At 39.8% G+C, this 24610-nt stretch overlaps 1 protein-coding gene across 1 annotated transcript in view; it reads left to right on the forward strand.

The window, feature by feature from the left end:
• Nucleotides 1-334: 334 nt before the first annotated feature.
• Nucleotides 335-24610, forward strand: part of CDYL2 (chromodomain Y like 2) — a gene marked incomplete at its 3' end in the record, with an annotated part of 60909 nt that continues 36633 nt past the window's right edge. The window contains exon 1 of the mRNA XM_081336034.1: nucleotides 335-544. Within this exon, the coding sequence (XP_081192160.1) occupies nucleotides 521-544 (24 nt within the window). The 5' untranslated portion in view covers nucleotides 335-520. The remainder of the gene's footprint in view (nucleotides 545-24610) is intronic.

Below are 24610 nucleotides of genomic sequence, written 5' to 3' on the forward strand. Positions count from 1 at the left end.
CGCCCACCCACCCACCCACCGCTCGTGTCGCCTGGGCTGGAGGGGGGGGGGAGGTTCCTGAAGGCAGAGTCTCACCCGCGCGCAGCCACGCGCGCGCGGGGGCGCGCCTTCTACCCGCCCTGGCTCACACACGGCGCCGCCGGAGCGCTGCTTCTCTGCTTCCCCGCCGCCGCCGCCGCCGCCGCTGCTCCCGGTTACGCCAGCCAGCCAGCCTGCCTGCCTGCCTGCCTGCCTGCCGCCTCTCGCCCTCTGCCTTCGCCTCCGATTCTGCGCACAGGAGCCCCAAAGCCTGTCATTCTGCACGCCAGCACAGTTGTGGTTGGGTGTTTTGTTGTGTTTTTTTTTTTCTTCCTTCCCCGGCTCGGGTCGGCGAGCGAGTGGGGGGGAAAAACACACACACACACACACACACACACACACACACACACACACACACACACACCCGCGAGCCAGCCCAGGCAGAGCCAGCCGCGGCGAGGAGAGGGGCGCGCGAGGAGCCCCCGCCGCCCCCCAGCCCAGCATGGCTTCGGGGGACCTTTACGAGGTACGCCGCCCCGGCGGAGCTTGGCCGGGCTTCTCCCGAGGGCAGCCAGCCGGCGACGGGAGGCGGGCAAGGAAGGAAGGAAGGCAGGCAGGCAGGCAGGGCGGGCGGGCAAGCAAGCGGGGACGCCCCGGCGGAGGCGGCTGCCGCTGCTGGTGCTGCTGCTGCCGTTGCGGGCAGCCGGCAGCCGGGGCGGCTCTTCCGCGGGGGTCTCTCGTCGGAGTTGCCGGAGGAAGAAGCGGCGGAGGCGAGGAGGCGAAGGCAGAGCCAGGCACCGCCGCCGCCGGGGCTTGAGCCGGAGGGGAAGGAGCGATGGAGCCCTCCCCTCCCTCTGCTGCTGCTCCCCCCACTTCCCATCGGGGGCGAGGGGGAGGCTGGGGAGGGCGAAGGGGGGGGATCAGGCGCTCGGGGGGAGCTGGGACTCCCTGGACCGGGCGCTTTCCCCTGGGCGGAAAAGTCCAGGGAAAAGTGGCCGAAGAGGAAGCTGCGCCCCTAGCCGAAGTCTTGGCCGGCACCAAACTCTCCTCCTCTTCTTCCTCCACCTCTTCCTCTTCCTCCTCCTCTTATGGGGGGCTGCTGCAAGGCAAGGAAGGTGGGAGGGGTTGATTGGGTGGGAGGAGCTACAAAAGTACAGATGCATGCTGGATGGTCTGGGATTTCCCCCCCCTCCCCTTCTGTGCCCTGGCCAGGGCCACCGGAGGGGGCTTGGGTTGCAAGGAGTTGGGTGCCAGGTTGGCAGTAGTGGGTGGGGGGGGGTCTCAGAAAAGAGGGCTTGTGGGGTTGGAGTTGTGTGGCAGAAGACCACCAAGGGGGTGGCTTTGATTGACTCTGTGTTGCTGAAGGCTAACCTGGACTTGTCTCAGTGGGTTTCTTTCCAGTGTAGGAGAAATGCAAAGGCAGGAATCATCCGGTCTTATGAAAGGTAGATTAGGTCAATTGTTCATGCGTGTTCAAGCCTTTGTAGACCCTATCTTTGACATGTCTATCGATAGAAGGGAATATTTGTAGCTCAGGACTGAACTGTGGGGTCCTTGAAGCTCTCTGAGCTTGGTGGTGTTCTTTGACCTTATCATGTCTTTCTTTTGGATCAGACTTGGACTCGCTACGATTGCCACCTCGTGTGCCGTAGGTACACCCACATCCCAGCCAAAAGGTCCTGCCATTGTGTCTGGGGCCACTTCCAGAGCTCACGTGTGGCTGCATTTTTCTCTTGGAAGTACCATCACCCTTGGCCTTCTAGCTCAGGGTTGTCAAACTCACAACGTCACATGACGTGTTGCAACGCGACTTTTTCCCCATTGCCGGAGCTGGGGTCAGCGCGGTTTCGGCATGATGCATTCGGCCCATGGGTCGGCGGTTTGACACCCCTGTTCTAGCTCATCTTATGGCCTAGTTTACCTCAACAAGGGAAATTTCAGAGAAGAGGCAACAGATGTTCCATAACGTATAATTATATTAAATACTATAGTATCATTTGGGATAGTCTTCTCCAAACTTTCCACAATGAAAGAGAGACTTACTGGGAGAAGAATGATCTAAAAACCTTTCCCTTGTTTCCCCCGCCTTGTTCATTCATTCGGTATTTCAGATATCATTTTTATTTGTAGCCAATTATTGGATCAATTACTTGTTAATATTTTACTTGTGATTAATCCCAGTTGGAAGTTTAGGTCATATTTTCTATTCAACCTGTGAGAAATGACTAATGTGTTTATAATTCTATGGTTAAATAGCCTATTTGATTGCGGCAACCACTATTTCATCAAATAATTATTCTTTATCAAAGAAGTAATCTGTGTCAAAGATGACAATTGAGATTAAACAAGACTGTAAAGCAGATCGTGTTCTCAACCAAATATCGTCCTGCATACATTTATACATTTCCTTCACATTGTCCTTTAGTAATGAATATGCAGAGTACAGAAAGAGTAGCAGATAAGAAATTAAAGAAATTAAAGACATAAAACTAAAAAAAGGAAATATAACAACCTTAATTTACATCAATATCATTCACTGTAACTCTCCATATCTTTCTTCTATTGCAATCCATTCTTAATTCCACCATGTCTATACATTGATTTATCCGCTGCATTTCTTTTTCCTTTAAAATCACCAACTTCATCCTACAACTGATTCCTTGGCTTTTCTCTTCATCAATTCACTTTTCCTATATCAAAGTGATCTGTGCTTCAAATCAATCAGGTTCTCACCCAACAACAATGCCAGCATCCACCTATAAAATTACACATGCGTGTATGGCCCTACCAAAAATATTTCTAAGTCAACACAATCATTCCGTATGTTTATCTGTAAATACATTAAACCACTAGGAGGATGCCCCACGTCATTATCTTCCCGCACTGAAACAGTTATTAAGCATTCTATTTATTCTCCCAAGTCTTTATTTACGTTGTATACCTACTATATCATATTCAGCAACCAGTCGCCAGACAAAACATTCCATAATTCAAGCCTATTTACTTTATCATATGCTTTTTTTAAAAAAAATCAAATACCATACTAAGTTCAGTGATACCTCAGTATTTGACATTAATTGGTTCTGAGAGGCCTGATGGGTACTAAAAACTAGGAGTGCCAAACAAACCAGGTGACTTACCACATGACCCTTTGTTTTGGCCACTTTCTATCTGTCCTTTTTCCTGTCAGCATGGCTGACTTCCTGTCCGCCCTCTGCGGCCATCCCCCTCTTCCTTTTGCAGTGCACTGGATACCAAAGAAACGGCCAGGAGAACATTTTCACATCAAAATGCATCGCGTTTTGAAGCCGTCGAATACCGAGGTACCACTGTACACTAAATTTTCTCAAATCCTTTTATTTCTTAGCGACCCCCACCCCCAAAAATAGAAACCCTTTCTTCCCACTGCCCACCTAGCATTAAACTAGGTTGTATTTCCAAATTTTAGTCATCCTCATCTGTTCTACCTCAGAATTCTGCCAAGCAGCTTCTCAGGCAAATGGTAACAAATTTATTTTCCTGTTGGTTCTTTGTTTACGCTTGTTAACACTCTTAGTATTGAGGAACAATAATAGTGATCTTTCCAGTTAGTTGATGATATTTATATGTGGAGGAAGTAATGAGACACACATTGTGTATTTTTATTTTATTTTATTTATTTTATTCAATACAAGGTTAAAATGCAAAACTCCAAAAAGGACAAAAAAGAAAAAAAACACAAACAATTAAGATATTAAAAAAGAAAAAGGTGCAGCAACCTCCCCAACATATATAGACATATCTCCCTAACTTCATTCTTGAAGCCCATCTGTCTTAAAGTTGCAAAAGTTGAGAAACAAATTCCTTACTTCAGTTTCATAACTATTGTACAACTAAAGAAATATGTATTGATAATAAAGGCATGCACAATGATTGCTAACTACTCTGCCATAAACATTTGTCACCTTTCACAAGAAACAGTGCTGATTAGAATTAAGTTTGAACCCCAGATTTTAAAGCAATGAAAACTTAGCCAAAGTTCTTTATATAAATGAGGCAAAACAATTGTATTTTTAATGTTGTATTGAACTTTAGTTGCTTTTGTCCTGAATCATGCTCATCTATTCCTAATCCCAGTGGGTCTAAAGTGACATAACATGGATTTGTGACATCAAAATGTAAGCTCCATGCGTGTGGACATGTGTTGCAATTTTTCACTATGCATGGGTTCCTTGTCTTGAGTTAATTTGGCATTTGAGCCTGTAAGCTGGTAATGAAAGCTCCAACTGTATGTTTAGTAGAAGACAGGTGTAAATGGAAAAACCTATGTCAAAATTAATTGTTTCCTCTTAAGGGGTTTTTTTTCTGAAATGGAAGAAGTATAGACTTTCTTTGATAATTATTTCATTATTATTATTTTATTGTGTTGCTTATTGTTTGTTTTTATAATGCGATCGATGTTACTTTTGATTTCTTCTGGAACAAATAGAAGTTCTCAAAGTGACACTTCTTAAAAGTTACTACTCCCCAGTGTCATCATTGTCAAAGAGGTCCTTTACTTCGATTCCTTCAGTATTTGTTTCTTTATAAAGTTTATTAACTGTCTCAATCCCAGAGGACTTCAAGGCATTCCATAGAATACTGAACTTGCTTTGGTTTATCCAAATTATCATCATCATCATCATCATCAGCTTCTTATTGTGCTTTTATGCAAATGATTTTGCAGATGTTTATATTATTTTGTAATTTGGCGGTATTTCAGCATAGATGTAAAGCATGCGGTCTACAGAGTCGGCAAGACATTCATGTTCTCATCACCAACGTTCTAAATTTTAGAAATATTAACAAATATTGTGCGTAAAGAAAAAAGAGGACTGATGGTTGATGTTCCATGTAGAATTTCTATGAGTGTCAATTGGAATTTTTATTTCTGTACACTAATACTCATAAGCTAATTTGGCTAACACCAATACTAGCAAAATGCTGAGTCAACAACTAGGAATATTACTAAATTTTCATCTTTGGAGTGTGTGTTTTTCCCTCATAACGGCTGCTTTCAGTTGAAGCAATATGCATGTTGGAAAGCCATCCCTTATTAGATAATCCATAACATGGACATCAGTTTACAGAGTTCTTACTAAAGCTCAAACTTACAAGCCCCTCTTTTAATATATAATAACAGGCCTTTCACACTGAGAATCCAGTTTGGTTACCATATTTGAGTATCAGGCTTTGATTAAGCAACGATTAAACCAAACAATCAACCACACAAAAAACTTCATCAACATTTCCTAGAATGATAAGCTTCCAAAGTTGTTTCCACCCAAACTTAGAGTCTATCTTAATTGACTGTGTAATATTTTATTCTCTTCAAGCTTCAGAAGCTGAAGATGCTTTGAAGACCTTGGCTTTAATATTATTAAGTAGCAGGATATTTATAAATTTATCATGAAGTGTGGCTTTGCAGCTCTTTCTAGTTAGTGCCCTGTGTCCTTTAAAGTGCCCTTTAAATACATTGTCTTTACAGGTTTCGACTACATTTACTAAGTTTTTGATGATCTATCGTTATGGGCCCTGTGATCAAATAGTTATGACTAAATGGAGCATCTTCACTTGGGCCTCTTCCTTTGATCCTGCAAAGAACTTTGTCCAAATTCTGTAAAATCATAAATCATTTTTTCTTTTTAAATGTTATTGGTGATATATAACAAAATACACTAGTAACTACACAATGTTTTAGAAGTATATAAATAAACAAGCAAAAGAAACACAAAAAAGGGATTAAAGAATAAAATGCAGATGAATAAGCAAGGAATTCAAAATACCATGGCTGTTTCAGTTTTCCAACATATCTTCACTTAATTTTGTGGAACTGAATAAATCTCATTATTTTAAAAGACTAAAAGTTGCTGTTGAGCTTTAAACAAAGCATTTATACCAATCACCATGATCAAAACAATCTAAATCACCAAGTGAGATTATAAACTACAATACATTCAGTCCTTATTACTAAAAGTCTGTTCTGATCTGAAAACCTGTAAAATTGAGGCATAGAAATTCAATGTAGAGAAACCCAAATTTGGAATGTGGTCCAAATCCATGGGTTGAGTTGTAGTCTAGGAATGATTTCCAATTCAATTCTATATAAAAAATTTACTTACAACGTTCAAAGTTTTTTCAGATCATTAAAGCCTACTTCCAGTTTGATTGATCATATTGGGATTAAACAACCTTTCCCATAATAAACATACACGATCTTCCCATAATCCCATGCATAAAACCAATTCAGTACACTTTGAAAGAATATATAGTTTCGTCAAGTTTAATAAAACCTTTCAATTTTGTCTCGTTGTTCTGTGAATCACTTTTTTAAAATTGTTGTGCTTTACAACACTGGTACCAAGTAGGAAAGAATGATCCAACCTCAAAAATATATATTAGCATATACATATATGACATATGCTTATCCACGTTGACTTCAGATGCACAAATAGGATAACCCGTACGAGGAGCACAATGTCTATGGTCATATATAGAGAAATTAAAGTTTTACTATGATTGCCTTTGTTTATTGATGCTCATTTAAGGTCTTGCAGTTGACTTGGAAAATCTTTATGCCGTCTCCATATTGCCTTCTGCTCTGGCATGAAGATAATGGAACTTGTTGAGATGGCCAAACTGACTTTTTTGATGACTCAACCATAAATATATTAGATCAATAAAAAACAGAGCAATAGTGATTAGAGGTGTTTGAAGATCAAACAAGCAAGCTTCAAATCAGGATGAAAATAAAACCATGCTACTGGAATATCACCATTAGGGATATAGACTTTGACTGCAGGATTCACAATTCTGGTTTTATATCGTGACAAACAGGCACACGCTAGTAATTTTTCTTTGATGACTAAATTAAAAATAAATTAAAAAATGATGGTGATGATGATGATGATTGGGGGAAAATGATCAGAGAATGACCAGAAGCAGGAACATCTGGTCTGACTTTTGTCTCCTTGTCTTGTTTTTACTTATTTTAGATTTTTGCAAAGTTAACAGCCATACAACAATTTAGTTAGGGTATTAATAATTCATCTGCTTAAATAAATGTTGTGATTTGAGAGTGGGGAGGGGGAGAACCCTAGCTTCTAAATCTAATAGTTTTGGAATAGATATGAGCATTTTTTTTGAGAACTCAGAAGCGGCAGAACAAAAGTTCTCTTTTCTTTCCCTTTTATTCTTAAAAAATCATTGTGAGAAATGAAAGCAGCTGATCTATTGTGTTGCTCATACTCCAAACAGATTACCTAGCGTAGTAATATCAAGCTTTAGAAAGCAGTGTTGCTGATCATGGTACGCAGAACCCAAATTTGGTGGGGGTGGTGGAGATTAGTGGATACCTCAAGCATGTAACTTTTCCTAGGATACAAATATTTGGCTTCAGGTATCACTGTGAATCAGTCGCACCCACATCTTTTCATTTCACTGCTGTTTACAACCTGGTTCTTAGAAGGGTAGAACCATTTATATTCTGCATCGTTCCATCCTTTAAGAAGTGAAAGAGTTGCCTTTCTTCCTAAATTTCTTACAGTATAATAAGGTTGATGTTTGTGCCTGGGGGAGGATACACAAACATCATGATGATGGTGATGGTGATGGTGATGATGATGATAACTGCTTTAAACTTAACATAAACCGCTTTAAATTTGATTTCTGTCAAAGTCTGGAATATCTTACCCAATTCAGTTGTTTCAGCTACTAACTTTCAGTTTGAATTCCAACTTAACCTCTGTGCACCTCATCCCCTATTTAACCGGGAGCGTGCGCAAGTGCATGAACACGCCTATCGTCCCTGTCACCTTTTACTTTTTCGTTTTGTTTGTTTGAATTTGTAATTTTTGTTTGATGAATAAATTTAAAAAATGATGATGGTAGTGGTGGGTGAAGATTGGGAGAGAATGACCAGAGGCTTGAACATTTAGTCTGACTTTTTTCTCCTCGCTTTTACTTATTTTTGTCCCAAGCATCCCTGGAAAATCACACCCTTGTTATTTGGTGTGATTGTCATCGTGCTGCAAACAGGCACTTGGGGATACAGATATGATCTGCAGGCCGCTGTTGTAGATGAGGGGTCCTTGGTGCTCTCTGAGCTTGCTTGTTGTCTTGCAGACGTTTCATTACCCTAACTAGGTAACATCATCATGTTGTTGATGAAGTTACTTAGTTTGGGTAATGAAACGTCTGCAAGAGAACAAGCAAGCTCAGAGAGCACCAAGGGCCCCTGGTGTCAACCCTGAGCTACAGATATTCTCCTTCATTGTTGTAGATCTCTCTGCCTTTTGACCAACTTCTGAGCTCCATCAGACTGAGATGGTGGTGGACTCAAATCATCGTCATCTTTTGCTTCCCCCCAAAAAATATCATATCTAGGAAAAGATCCAGCTGGATCCATCCATCAACCAAAGAAAAAAAAATGATACAGAAGATTGGCTGGCTGGCTGGCTGGTTGGTTTCCTCTCTCTTTGTTGACTATCCAGAAGGACATTTGGGATACTTGAGATAAGGCTTTTGTTGTGAATTTGCTATGCTCCATTTGTAACATTTTTATGGAGGATGACATCTGTCTCCTCTGCTTTCCCAACACTTCTTCCAGCTTTTGGCTTTGAAAATAAATCCATTGATAGAAGGAAGGAAGGGGCGGCAAAGCCAGGAGCTGTTCATCTAGAATCAGTAAATACTGCTAGTCCTGAGACTACAAAACTGAAAGGAAACACGTTCAGTTTCTTTGCATCAGTGAGTGGATTTAGGACCACCAGATTGTATATAGGTGTGTAAAGTTGTTTCTCTTTGGCAGCACAGATGTTATAGAATTCCCTGTCCTCTGAAAATCCAATTAGCTCTTACCTTGTGAGGCCTCAGGAAATTCTTAAAAACAGAATTGTTTAAGAGGACTTTTGCTTTGTAGAAGTTTTCATCTACTTTTAATGCTTTCTTGGTGGTTGGTTGATGTTTTTTATTTTGTGGCTTAATTCCGCCTGTTGCATACTCTGATGTAATTGCATCTTGGCGGTTTTAGGGATATAACTGGAAACCATCAAGAGGCTCTTGGTTGCAGTCAACAAGAAATCAATTAATCAATCGTCTAAAAAACAAATAATTTAAAAGTTACGTGATTGAAAGGTAAATAATGTATTCAGTACAATAAAGCTTCAAATAAGTATAGTCGACGTAATGAATCTTCAGTCCAAAATTCAGCTAAATTCAATGCTTTTGTAGTCCTTATAGAATTGTGAAATTGCTAAAAAGTAAGTTGAAAATTGTAAGGGACGCGGTGGCTCAGTGGGTTAGGACGCTGAGCTTGTCGATCAGAAGGTCGGCAGTTTGGCGGGTCGAATCCCGAGTGCCGCGTAGCAGAGTGAGCGCCTGTTACTCGTCCCAGCTTCTGCCCACCTAGCAGTTCGAAAGCATGTAAAAATGCAAGTAGAAAAATAGGGACCACTATGGTGGGAAGGTAACAGCGTTCCGTGCGCCTTTGGCGTCTAGTCATGCCGGCCACATGACCACGGAGACGTCCTCGGACAAACGCTGGCTCTTCGGCTATGAAACGGAGATGAGCACCGGCCCCTAGAGTCGGAAACGACTAGCACGCATGTGCGGGGGAACCTTTACCTTTACCTTTACTAAGTTGAAAATTACTTAAACTAAGGATTAGCTGCTTTTTGCAGTAATCTTTCACGCTGAGTTAGTGCCCTCCCACTCAAAAGAAAGAAAAGGAAAGAAAGAAAGAAAGAAAGAAGAAAGAAAGAAAGAAAGAAAGAAAGAAAGAAAGAAAGAAAGAAAGAAAGAAAGAGAAAGAAAGAAAGACAATGCAAATTGTCAAAAATCACACAAGCTCATGAGGTTGCATGAGGTTTGCTGTCTTCCGCTGAAATTTCCTGAGATTCCGCCATGAAATTTGTGGCAATAGTTTAATTAATTTATATTATGAGATTCGGTTTGGAGGTTTCAATGGACCCAACCATGAGAGTTTTAGAGCTGTGCATTACCCCTATGATCAGCTACTGCTTAAACCAAGAATGTGTATTTAACAAGGGTGATGAAATGCTAGTCAGGTTTGTTTTTCTGAGAGCTGTCGCTTTTGTTTTTAAAATGTATCAATTTATACTTGAGAGAACTCATTATCTTTCTTCAAGACCTTGAAAAAAACAACTTTGAGGTTTGACTGTACATTTAATCAGCAAATAAAGTTATAAATCAAGCAGTTCATAGTGTTTTCAGAAGATCTTTACAAGAGCCATGGTGACGCAGTGGTTGAATGCAGAACTGCAGGTTACTTCTGCTGACTGCTGGTTGCCAACAATTTGGCAGTTCGATCCTGACTGGCTCAAGGTTGACTCAGCCTTCCATCCTTCCAAGATAAAGATAAAGCACTGTGAAGTGGTATATAAATCTAAGTGCTATTGCTATTTCACCGCCAGTGCTAGTTTAAAAGAGAAGCCTGTCCTAGCTCCAGTTAGGAGCTAGGAAACAGGGATGAGCATGCAAAGCAGTGGACCAAGTATGGTGCTTCCGTAGATGTGTTGGACCAGATCTGTTGGCTTGCAGGCTCAGATGACAACAAGTAGAGCTCCATAAGAACTGAAGGGTGCTATGGTGAGAAAAGCTGAGCTAGGCAAACAAGAAGATCTGCAGGAGACTGAATTAGAACTTAGCATAAGGTTAACTGGGGCAAAACCTGGAATTCCTTCCAGTGAGTGTGTACCTATGGAGTTGTTGATGCTCTCTGAGCTTGGTTGCTTGCTTGCAGATGTTTCTGAGTGGCAGACTCACTCCTCTTGAGACATTGAGACTGAATAGGAAGCAGGAGCCCACCAATTGTTAGAGGTGAGAAAAAATATTTCCAAAGCTAATTTTTTGTTGTTGTTCAGTCACTAAGTCATCTTCACAACCCCATGAGCCATAGCACGCCAGGCCACCCTGTCCTCCCCTTTCTCCCTGAGTCTGCCCAAATTCATGTTCATTGCATCAGTGACATCATCTAACCATCTCATCCATTGCCAAGCCCTTGTTATTTGGCTTTCTTCCAATGAGTCCTCTCTTCTCATTAGATGGCTAAAGTATTTAAGCTTCAGCTTCAGTAGCTGTCCTTCCAAGGAACAATCAGATTGATTTCCTTTAGGACTGACTGATTTGATCTTGCAGTCCAAGGGATTCTCAAGTCTTCTCCAACGCCACAATTTGAAAGCATCGGTTCTTTGGCACTCAGCCTTCCTTATGGTCCAACTCTCACAACCACAGCTTTCAATATTGGCCCGTAATGTAACATGTAATAGCCGCAAAGCTAGTTAAGATCATGTTAGGCTGCATAGTAGAAGAGTTTTCAAATCACAAGAAGTAATAATTTCACCCTGTTCAATCTTTGGCAGTTTCTACATTGAGCGCTGTCTCCAATTCTTGGTACTGTATTTTAAGCACGTTCCAGAGAAGCTTGAAAATATAGAAGGACTGACAACAAGGATTATCCAAGGGCAAGAAATGAAAAGCTTTGAAGAGAGATTGAGGGAATTTGTTATGTTTCACCTTGGAAAGAAAAAAAAATGAGGCTGGAAGTGGAAGGAATCTTCAGGTACCTCTGTCACCCAAGAAAAAAAAGCATCTTCTTCTCTTATCATCCCAGAATGTAGGACATGGAATCGTTGTCTTAATGTTCATTTTTCCAACTGAACATTAGGAAAAACATGGCAGCAGTTGGCCATTGGAGTCAACTCCTACGAGAGTTGTAGGCTTTCAATTACTAGATAATTTCAAGCAACACTAGACAGCCATCTACTGAGTGTCAGAATCCATTTATATCACATTCATAAATGTATGTTTAAAATATTGTGCCTTCCCTGGATTCTGCCATTTCTCCGAGGGGAGAGGAGAAGGTGTTGATTCAGCCTGGCCGGAGACTGCATTCAAAGACCAGGGAAAACCCTTTTGATCTTAGAACAACAAAGGAGGGGAAGGGAGGGGGATCTTGGTTGTATCTCCATTTGAATCTGAAAAGGAAGGAGGCAATAATCATAAAGACACGGGAAGTTCCCTCTTTCCCACGAAAGGGTTGACACCAAAGTTTAATTGATGTGTGTCTGACCAAATGGGTTTTGAGGAGAGTGGGTTGAACCGGGAACTCTTTATAAAGCATAAGTTGTAACACAATGCCAGATCCTGTCTTGTATTTCCACAACCGATCACATCCTAGTAAAACCTCCTGTTGGACAAGCCCTGGCTCCAAGAGTTCTTTATTTTCCTAAGATGTGGATTGGGGGGGGGTCCTGACACTGAGGCTATTTTAACTTGGATCCCTGTGTTGAGGTTGGATTAAACGGCCTTTCTACAGTCTGATGAAGCCTTGAACTCCCTGAAGGATTGTCTCTTTCCATGGGTCAGCTGTTCTACATCCCTTATATAGAGCTTTAATTCAAAGATATGTAGGTGGGAAGGGACGCGGTGGCTCAGTGGGTTAGGACGCTGAGCTTGTCGATCAGAAGGTTGGCAGTTTGGCGGGTCGAATCCCGAGTGCCACGTAACAGAGTGAGCACCTGTTACTCGTCCCAGCTTCTGCCAACCTAGCAGTTCGAAAGCACGTAAAAATGCAAGTAGAAAAATAGGGACCACTACGGTGGGAAGGTAACAGCGTTCCGTGCACCTTTGGTGTCTAGTCATGCCGGCCACATGACCACAGAGACGTCCTCGGACAAGCGCTGGCTCTTCGGCTTTGAAACGGAGATGAGCACCGGCCCCTAGAGTTGGAAATGACTAGCACACGTGTGCGGGGGAACCTTTACCTTTACCTATGTAGGTGGGAATATGTGAGAAACCTCCCTTGTCCCACTTGGTTACAAGTCCCAGTCCCAATTCAGTAATCGTCCTCATTCAACTGGCAGTCAGCAAAGACATGTCCTTTTGGAAAGGGAGTTGGTTCAGTTTGAGTTTGATATCTTGACTTTGTCCTTTGTCCTTTGTCCTCTTTGTCCTTCTCTTTCACCTACTGCTTTTAATTGAACAGTTTGGTGTCATAACTGGTTAGTTTATTATATGGTTTGTAAAGCTAGTTAGAGTGACTTTTTTTTAAGATGGAAAAAGGTGGGGTAAAAAATAATCTTAATGGGATAAAGGACCGCAGAGTTGAAAAGAATCAGAATTTAGTTTGAATCCAGATTAGAAAGTTGGGAATGCACATGAAAGTCTTGGTCAATTTGGATTTGGTTCTGTGCTACATAATAAAAATCATAGGAGATCTTAGCAAATAACTCCTTTCTCATCTAATATACCAGTGATGGCTGCCAAGTTCAGGGAACAATTACTCAGAAGGTTTTCCATTGCTGAACTGAACAGTATCTAATCATGGTAGGAAGAAGTAGGAGGCATCTTCGCTGAAAAGCAGCTTTGTAGCTGATGTGGAAAGATAGAAATATTTATTTTTGCATTAATCTACATTGTTCCCATATGAACAATGTGGAATATTAGTTCCACCCCATTGTTAATAAAGATGCAAAAGTCTATGAAAATTTGACTTGGGACTTCCTCTAGAACACAAATTGCAAATTCAAAAAGGAAGTGAGTGTTCAATTAAGACCAAGAGTCAGGAAACACGCAAGGAGGGGTTTTCCCCCATTTTTTTTTAGTTTTGGAGATATCTCTAACACAGTTTTCTTAACATTTCTCACAATATTTTTACTTTTGTTTGAAAACCACAAAATGTTGTTCTTGTACCCTTTCATTCTTCTTCTTTGTCCTCACAGATTGCTTCTACACACACAAACACATAGACACACGTTGCACAATAAAACCATAACATATAAATATGAAATGATGACTTGCGGTGGGACATGACTATGGAATTAATTAATGCTGAGGCATGTCTTACTTCTAAATTATAAAATAATCAAAATTAGTCCCTTTTTTCTAATCAAAAGGAGGATTGTGAAAAGAAGAGCTATGGAAAATTCTTTTGTCCATTCATTAGCTTTTTAACAGTACAGCATATTCACAGGTTATTTATTTATTTATTAAAAGGATTTATACGGCCACCCATCTTAAGCGAGTCTGGGTGGCTCACCATAATAAGAAAACTAATAAATAAAACAATTGTAAAACAATGAAAACAATGAAACAATAATTTGCTTCTCTCTTCCTATTGTTATTCATTATACTGGGGAGAAGTCAATGTTGTATCTATAACATAAGGATCTTGGTAGTGTCAACCTTTTTTTAATAAAATATGAATTGCTCGTTATTTTGAAGACCACAAGAATAATCAGAAGTTAATAACCAATTAACAGATAAAAACAAAAGCATGTATGGAGCCATGAATATATTATGGATTGCCTACTTTATACACGTTAAAAGAAGAGTTTTGTTTAAGTTTTTTTTAATGAAAGAAGTTGTGATTTAGCAAATATTTAGCAAATATTACCTAGCAATTAATATATTGTCACATTTTCCTGGTCTATGAGAAAATGTAGCAGTGTAGAGCATATCCATTCAAGACATCCATTTTTTCAACTTCCCGCCTTAATTGTGTGTCCTCTATGCATACTCATTCATCAGTCTTTGTATGGATTTTTCCTCATTCTTCCAGGTATTACTTTATACTTCCAGTAATCCTTGGTTCCCCTTCTTTCTCACTTGTGCATGGACACTGTCGTGTTCTTTAAGGCTTTTGTTAACATATTTAAGTAGAACTTGCAACTAGCTAACTACAGCAGTATAGTGTGACATTAGAAGCAGCAGCTTACAAAGTTCCCCTCTAAGATGTACTAGTAAAGTGCTTTTGAAATCAAGGTCAACTGTTGATTTAATAGACAAATCCATGTTGTTGTTTGCCCTAGCCTTCTTCCCATTTTTTTTTAAAACTTCCCAGTCTTGTCTACAACCATGGTACCCTTCCAGGTAAAACCTAACCAAGCCTGACTCTGTTTACATTTTTATGATTATCCAAAGAGAGGTGGCCAATTTCATTCCATTTCTCCTCTGGCACACTTTTGTGTCCACTTTTGTGTCCACAGTTCTGAGAACTTGTCTGATTTTTCTTCATATCTTGGGAGGACCATGGGTTCTCTACCCTAAAAACAGCAAGTGTAGTGAGTTATGAGTGGAGATACAGTATATGGTTCGTTGCTCCACTCCGTGTGTGTGTGCGTGTGTGTTCATATGCATACACGTGTACACACAAATCTATGTATCCACACGTAGAAGTGCCAAGTAGAGAAAATCTCTTGCATTCTTCATTTCTAGTTCTCATTCATTTGAATGAAAGACAATTTGCTGCTGAATGATTTTCAGGCGAGTGGGATATTTCTGAGAAATTCTCAGGGACCGAGGATAGAGGTTTTTGCACATGTTTCAATACGACTCTAAAAGTACCTGTATGAATGTCCCATCTTTCATTGTATAATTGACATCCCGCAGATTCCCTGGCTTTCTACGCTTCCATTAAATCTGAAGAGAAGACATCCAAGAGAACTATTCTTGGGGGGGCTTTCTCAGCAGTGGAACGTACCTTCGAGGTCCCTCCCTTGACATACGTCTGGAGAATTTCTTCTGTTCTTGGAGAAATTTGCAGAAATGTTCCACCCAATTTCTCTAGCCATATATTTAGGGGGAAAGTTTGTTCCCTGTTGCGTTGTTAATTGCCCATGACCAGCATTAAGAGTGAAAAAGTCATTCCAAAGTTCTCTGATGTAGCATCGGAAGTAGGCAAAATAAAGGGTGCTTATTATTTAAGGCTCATTGTTTTCTGCAATGGAATTAGTTAATTTGTTAAAGTCCATAATTCATTGAGATGGTAGTAAAGATGATTTCATGCGTCGTCCTTCAGTATAATGATCAATAACGTTATTTAACTCTGATAGATTTACCTATTCCATGGTGGTCAGAATAGAGCTGATGAAAACAAAGGTAAGCAAGCAAGAAAGAAAGCGATTCCGCTGTAAGACTTTCACAGAAAACCTGTTATCCAGAATACGTTTATTTGGGAGGAATTCCTTCTTGTCTCCTCCCTCCCAAAATATGGTCAAGGAACCCAGATATCACCAGAAAGAAAATACGAATAGCATTGAATACTTCATGCTAATAATAACACAAGTAACAATAGAAGCTCAAACAGAATTACATCAATAACGGGGAGTTACTTCATAAACCAGACTGGCAATTAACCTGTTTTCAAATTTACTAAAAAGATTCCCAAATTTAGTTGCCTAAAAACAATCTTTTCAGTAAGAAAATCAAAGAAGTGAGCCCAACTGTGTGAAGTGAGATGTACTTTCAGATATAGAATTGCCTAAGGCTCAACTTTATGGCAGAGGCATTCAAAATATTAGTTACTGATTAATCCCTTAAATTCAAATGAGACTGGCTACACTGGAAGAAACATTGAATTCACAGACTCTGATCTGCTGATCAATGTAGAAATACAAATTAAAACATCTCCAATAAATGTTCAACTAGCCTTTGTTACAACAGACCTTACCCCAATCCTGAGTCGTTTAATTTTCTGTTCTTAGGACTAGAAGGAATCCCCAAGATCCAATCAGAATCCTATAACTTAAGACAGTTGTTCTCTGTATCAGTTGACAGGACTACAAGAGTTAGATCTTCCTGTAAATGCTAGGTATTGAATTGAGGCTATTCAGATTCATTCATTCATGCATTCATTTATTCATTCATTCACTCCCTCACTCACTTGTTCGCTCATTCATTCATTCATTTTCTGTAGCCATCCAACTCAACCAAGTGGCTCTAGGCAGCTCACAATTCTAAGATTGTAGAACAATAAAACAATACAACAGTAAAAACATCCAGACAATAAATACATATAGCAGCTGAGATAATTAACAGTAAAGCCAAGAAATGGAGCTCATATATTGTTGAGTTATGGTCTTTCATATATTGAGTATATTGAATGAGATGAGTAGTCAGATAGATAGATAGATAGATAGATAGATAGATAGATAGATAGATAGATAGATAGATAGATAGATGATAGATATCTTGATGTCATCACCTAAAATTCTTATTCATCCTTCTGCTACTTGCTATGTTTAACCCACCCATGCTGGAGACAGAGAAGGCCTTCTGAATAATTGGAAAAATTGTATATCATACAAAACTGTTTGCTGTAATAATTTGGACCTTATAGATGGATTGGTGAGAGAGCAGACATGTCCTCAAATATTTATTCCTAGCCATCCTTACTGAACATTGTAAGCATCTCCATTTGTCCTTAGAAATGGCACAGATGTCAATAAATGTCTTCCAATCCAGATGTTCTGTTCCCTTGTTTTTGGTTAACAGCATGCCTACATAGAAGATGGAAGATTCCCAGATTTATGTAGTTGGTTCTGACAAATTAATAAAGCCTATCATAATTTGCAGGAGCAAATTTTATTTTTACTATACTTTTTTTTTTACTGGAAAAAAATTATGACATCTTCTAGCAACTTTAAGCATGACTCTGGGGTGAGATTAGATTGCTTTGTTGAAATCAGTAGAAGCACTGAATCATACAGAAGGTACTTCATTAAAAAAGCCTTTTCAATACATTGTCCTAATTCTCTTAATTGTGAGGACTAAATGCTGGTGTGCGTATAAAGATATCTTCCAAAAAGGGCCCTCTTTTATATGAGAGGATTTAGGAAAATTGTGGGTTTTTTTAGAGGTCACCAAGGAAACTGAAGCAATACGTCCAATAGATGTGTTGAAAGTTTTTTCAAGGATTTCTCGAAAGTCACTATTGTGAATGATGAAAGAATAACCAGCATTGATTTTTGGATTACGGTATTGTTTTCCTTGGACACATCAGCATAGATGTGCACTGATGCTCTCTGAATTGAATGACACTATTGGAAAGGATTTTGTGATCATGGCAAAAATGCATGATTTGGAAAGCACACAGTCCATGCATTCTTCTCCTCTCACTTTTTTCCCCCCAGTTCTCGCCAGAGAGTGACCTACTAGCATATAGAAGTCTTCACGTGTTCTGTTTAGTGAAACTTCTAGATGATGCATCAGGTATGGTGACATACCGCTGCTGATTGGCATCTAGCAAGGAACTTTCCATAATACTCAACCCCAATTATTTTAGAAAGTTCTGACTGTAAGATCATAGTTTACGTCAGCTGTCCGGTGGAAAGAAGATATTATATTTTAAAATGATATTTTGTTTGCTTCATGGAAGCAAGGGAAGGCATTCGTTGGTTTCCTATTGTCCTCCAAACAGAAATTAAAGGTCAGAGCTACTGCTCAGCCAGAACAAGGAAAGAAGGAAGCTTTGGAACCACTTTTGAGGAAATTCCTTGCAAGAACTTCCTTCTCCAGAGGTTGATTGAAAGGGATCCATTGGGAGGATCATCCTGCCTCATTTCGTCGGGGCAAAGAGGAAGAGCCAACTTCTTAGTTGCTTCAGCAGTGACATGCAGTTAAGAAATCGTATAGCATAACACTTGAGCCTGAGGGCTGCACCCAGACTAAATAAATAAATCAGAAGATAAACTCGGAGATAATTTGATTAAGACCGAGGGGTCACACTGTCACGTTCATATATGTATATTGTATGTGGGTAGGTTGCAAAAACCACTCAGTTCATTAGGAAACTTTCTTACCCAAAAGAAAAAGAATCTGCACAAAGCATAAGCATTGATTGCATTCAGTGAAGACTGTATGTGTTCATGTTAGATTCCAGTGGTTCTTTTCCCCCCCCCCTCTCTCTCTCTCTCTCTCTCTCTCTCTCTCTCTCTCTCTGTGTGTGTGTGTGTGTGTGTGTGTGTGTGTGTGTGTGTGTGTGTGTTTTCCTCTGGGATCTCAAGATAACTGTTGTCCTTCAATTTATCTCCTCATCAAACATGTGGAGAGGGTTGAGTTTGAGTGATAAGGACTGGCCCATCATCATCTGATGAGGTTGAATCAGAAATAGAACTTAGGCCTTCTCCAACACCATAGCCACTACATCACTCTGGATCTCAGTGTTTTCAAAGAGGAATGAGACGTATTTGTTCAGATATCACTTTCAAAGAAAGAAAAAGGGCAAAAAGCTACAAAAACAAAGGAACTGGTTGTCCCCTCAATCCCAAATGGAAGTGATCAACCCAGCATTTCTTCTGCTAGGTGAAATTCTAATCCATTCAGCAACCTGGGGTCAGCTGCCATGAGCAGTAGAGAACCAACAGTCTACTCCCCAAGGAAGGGCTTCAGTGCGAAAGCTCTGGATGAAGAGACTCTGCATTCTTTCCGAACTTTAGCACTTCCACATAGTGTCTTGGAGAAGATTTGGACAAGCAGAGGCATCATGGGTAGGAAGCCCAGGTTCCATGTGACTGGGGGTGAGAGGAGGTCATGGGAGGAGGAAATTGGAGGATTCTATAAAAGGATTGGTTGTCTTGTCTGTTGGTTCCCAAATCAGAGCATTCCATTCTTTAAGCTATTTACACAAGTTATGGACTCTAGCATGAGCAAGTTATGGACTCTAGCAGGGCTATCATCCAACTTTCTCCTACCCCCATTAGCTCAGTTTCCTTGGTGAAGAAATATATTTGGAAGCTTTTAGATTTTACAATTCTATTTTGGATACAACTGTTGAAGTGACTTGGAAGCAGTGAATGTAATCTGTGGTCTCTTATCTGGCTTACATCAGTAGTATTCAGTTATTTCCCCCCCCAAAAAAAACAAGAGCAAACATTTCTTGCTCACTAGCATATGCTGACCTCAATTTATGGCATCTTAAATAAGTATCAAGTGTGTAATTTTGCTGCTTGCAAATGGACGTATTTTCTCAGCACAATACTCATAGCTATGATCCTATACCTTTCTTCGTTATGTTGTTGGTTGGTTTTAGTCAATTAATCTAATTATTGTTTTGACTGCCAGTCATAACAAATAAGATAAAACCTGCACAAAAGTGGCCACACATTAATAAAACACTTTAAAATATACAAAAAAAATCAGTAAGAACTTTCAGTGTTATTAAACTGTTTTAATAGCAAATAAAATATTAGAAAGCATTAAAAACTTTTGATAAATTATTGTCTCAGTTTAGCAGCAACCAGTGCAAAGCTTGCTAATTTCCAGAACCATGTCTCCTTGTCTAAAGTCATTAGATTGGGTTTTAGGTAATTCCATCAATTTTGTTCCAGTTCCATACTACTTGAAGTGTAGAGTTCTTTCAAGCCTATCCAAAAAAAAAAAGAGGAAAAAATTGATGATCTCACATATACATCAGCTGAGATGAGGTTCCAGAAATGTAAACCTAGCATTGAAAAAGAGTTATTGTGTGCTCCATTCTCAGAGGAAGCACTGGCGTTTTCATTTCCAGCTGAAGTAAATCTTAGATTTTATAGAGCCCTACTTAATGGACTTTGGATGTAACAGATAAATGTTGAGTTCAAGCATTGCTGCCAATAATGGACAAAATCCAATGTATCTGAAATAACCCAAGCCACTGACGTAATTTATTTAACTTGCATCATTTAACATCACTGATGTAATGCTTAACTGACATCGTTTGTGTTATTGTGAGAGTCACATGAGTAGGCAGCATACCAAATTGGGCAAATAGATGCAAACTGACCCACATTATATAAATGACACCCATTATTTTTATTTATTTTTTTATGTTAATCCCATTTATATCCCGCCCTTCTCCGAAGACTCAGGGCGGCTTACAGTCTAAGCACAAATCAAATGTGCTTAGCAATAGCCTTCATTCTATGTATATGCCTGCTTATTAGGTCTTTCCCCCCCCCCCATTACACTGAACAGACATTCAAATTCAACATCAGCCCTTCCGTCCAAATGGCCCATTAGCTTGAGCTTCGACTATGTTTGAATAATGATTTCCATCAGAAATGGAAAAAGGGGCATCTTAAACTATAACATTCTGATTGAATGTCACAAAGAAAAGCTTCCAAACAGTAAACTGACATCGTTTGTGTTATTGTGAGAGTCACATGAGTAGGCAGCATACCAAATTGGGCAAATAGATGCAAACTGACCCACATTATATAAATGACATAATATTCATTATATAAATGAAATAAAGTTGGAAGCTTTATTTATTTATTTGTTTGTTTATGCATGCTTATCCTGTTTATAAGCCTCCCTAGTCAGCTATGAATGTGCCTGGCAAGCCACCCAGTGGGGTATACACAAAACTAAATTATGAAGAGCAAACAAAGTAAAACTAAATGTACAAGAAGCACCCGCAGAAGGAGTGACAGAATCTGAGGGTGGAGTTAAAAGAGGGATCAGCCCAGAATCCCTACATAGCCACAAGCGAACTAAGTCCAATCCCCCTTGATTCAGTGGACACTTATCTAACTCCAAGCAAGTGCTAACCATTAGTTGAAAAGAGTCCTGTGCATAGGCTATGTAGCAATAAATCAGTTTAATTGGACCTTCACATGTGGACCTGTCTTTTCCACCTGATAACACTAGAACTAATAAGAGGTCAAATGCCCATTAGAACAACATGGTTTTAAATTGCATCCTAAATGCAAAGGGGAGAGGGCCAATGTTCATCCTAGGATTAAGGTCTTCCAAAGAGTAAGAGGCACCATTGTAACACATTCAAGCAATGTGTTGTCAGGGATGGTTTAATTCGAATTCCTGCATTAGTATTAGACTAATCCCTTCCTGTGTTGGGATTCCAGTGTTGACTGATGTAACTTGCCTATCCCAGAACTACACCCAAAATCTCTTTCCAAGTTGTCATATGTAATCTGACCAAAAGGAAAGCACTAAATATATAAGGAGTAATCATTTAGCTGTAATTCACTGTAAACTGCATTTGAAATGAAAACTGGTCAAAATATTGTTTTGTCCAGACTAGTCCAGATCTTGGCACGTCATTTATTGGTTAGGCGGGTCCCTTGGACCCCCTCCACAGTGCTCCTCTGCAATGGCAGAGAAAGTAATTGTTGGAGTTTTCTGTAAAAAGGGGGAAAACACGGTTTTTCCCAGCAAGCTTACAATTTTGTTTTTTTTAAAAAATGTTAAATTTTTATTTCATGTTTTGTTTGCTTTTCTCAAACTTATCCACAGATGGATCAACAAAATAAGGAAGACTTCAAGACTAGCCAGTAGTAGTTTTGGAGATTGTGGATTCCAATTTGATCAGGGCATTAATGGCTAGATTACATCAGATTCTAATAGCACGATTTCAATTAACATATTTAGGCTGTAAAATTGAAAGAGACCCCACTGGATTAAACCCAAAAGACATAAAGTCGTGCAAAACCTGAAGTCCATTCTTTTTTTACTGTTGCCCAAATGATCCATTTCTATTGCTACTACTGAGGATAGCAGATAAACAACCACAATCAGCACCCAATCTTCACTGTAAGGCAGGAGAAGAATGCATGTCCAGTCTTTTCTTAAAAACTCCAGTGATGGACTACCCATGCTTCTGGAAGCAAGCCATTCCACTGATTAATTGTTCTTCCTGTCAGGAAATTTCTCCTCAGTTCTAGGTCAGATCTGTCTTTAATGGTCTTCCACCCATTATTTTTTTATTTTTATTTTATTTTAATTCCATTTATATCCCGCCCTTCTCCGAAGACTCAGGGCGGCTTACAAGCTTAGCAGTAGCCTTCATTCTATGTATATGCCTGCTTATTAGGGCTTTCACACAGACCCCAAGCGGCATTATTACAAAGTCAGCTTAATTGCCCCCAACAATCTGGGTCCTCATTTTACCTACCTCGGAAGGATGGAAGGCTGAGTCAACCTTGAGCCTGGTGGGATGCGAACCTGCACTAATTGCAGGCAGCTGGTGTTACTTAAGGAGGCATTAGCCCACTGCTCCACCAAGGCTCATTACTTCTTGTCCTGCCTTCAGGTGCTTTGGAGAATAGGTTGACCCCATTCTTCTTTGTGGCAGCCTCTTAGATATTGGAAGATTGCTATCATGTCACCCTTTAGGCCTTCTTTTCATTAAATTAGACATACCAAATTCCTGCAACCATTCTTCATATGCTTTAGCCTTCAGTTCCCTAATAATCTTTCTTGCTCTTCTCTGCACTCTTTCTAGAATCTCAACATCTTTTTTGTATCGTGAGACTGGCAAGATTACAGGAAATTTTAAGAAATAGAGATCAAAGAGAAGATACTTTCTATATCTTCTGGGTCACTGGAAACGAGATATTTTAGATTCTAGTAGCTGGAAAAATCAATTAGACTCTTAGAATCGGGTCTTTCCAGTGCAAAGGTGTAAAAACTGGAGACCTTGAATTATTCACAGTTCCCATAAGCTTTGAATAGGACCTTGGTAATTGATCATTAGAAATGTCACAGATACAGTCATCTGTTGAAATTGTTTTCATTAAATGAAATGATTGCATCCGTAGTTTGTTCAGTCAACAAATTTCATTTGTGCTTCTTCAGGCGAAATGGTTGGCCTCCAGGTGATTTTTAGCTATTAAAAAATTCCCAGATACCTTCAGTTAAAGAGTATGTATATACTTCGTGATGTTACATTTATTCATTTTATTTAAATTGTTTAGTTAGGGGAATGGCATACGTGTTGGTGATTATTCTCTTTCCACTCTTTTGAACTTTATTTTGAAAAAAATGTCATGTTTTGTTTTCCAGTAAAACAATATCGTTGTAACGATCAAGATTTTCACTTTGTTGAGGTGGAACCCAGCTTTTCCAGGTTTTCAGGACATGGTTGTTATTAGTTTTCCTTGAGATTCTTTTCCCATATATGCCTTCCCTGATTCAACATTCATTCAGTGTGGAGAGAGCCATCTGTATAGCCAGTGGTGGGATATTCTCAAGAGATGCTTGAAATCTGTTTGAAATTTGAGATCTGTTGAAACAGATGTTTCCTTGCCTCACTAGTTTGCATAGAAGTGTAAATTTTTTGGAAATTTTGATGCAATGCAGAAGGAAAGTAGGGGGGAGGGTCTTTTCTTCCCCATATGGATTTGGGGAAAATTAATATACAATATTTAATTTGTAGCACACTTTACAGAGTCATATTTTAGCTTTCATATCTAAAAGTCTCTACAAAATATTATGAATAAATAAATGGATGACCAAGCATGTTTTATATATAAAAATAAAAAGTTAGGTTCTTTCAGACAGTTGAGGTACAGTTTGCTGACTATTTTAACCATTGCTACAAATCGGCAGTTTGGCGGGTCGAATCCCGAGTGCCGCATAGCAGAATGAGCGCCTGTTACTCGTCCCAGCTTCTGCCAACCTAGCAGTTCGAAAGCACGTAAAAATGCAAGTAGAAAAATAGGGACCACTACGGTGGGAAGGTAAGAGCGTTCCGTGCGCCTTTGGCGTCTAGTCATGCCGGCCACATGACCACGGAGACGTCCTTGGACAAGCGCTGGCTCTTCGGCTTTGAAACAGAGATGAGCACCGGCCCCTAGAGTCAGAAACGACTAGCACGCATGTGCAGGGGAACCTTTACCTTTACCTTTACAAATTGAAAAATAAAATATTGAATTCTAAAGAAAGTCATGTACCTCAATTTTAGCATGTTTAGGAGAAGACAGAAAGTTTGTCCATTGAAAACAAAAGAAACCATCAGTATTTCAGTAAAACAAATAAAGTCATGTAGTCTTCG

The sequence above is a fragment of the Vipera berus genome (assembly GCF_964194415.1).
Source record: "Vipera berus genome assembly, chromosome: 10".
Classification (NCBI taxonomy): domain Eukaryota; kingdom Metazoa; phylum Chordata; class Lepidosauria; order Squamata; family Viperidae; genus Vipera; species Vipera berus.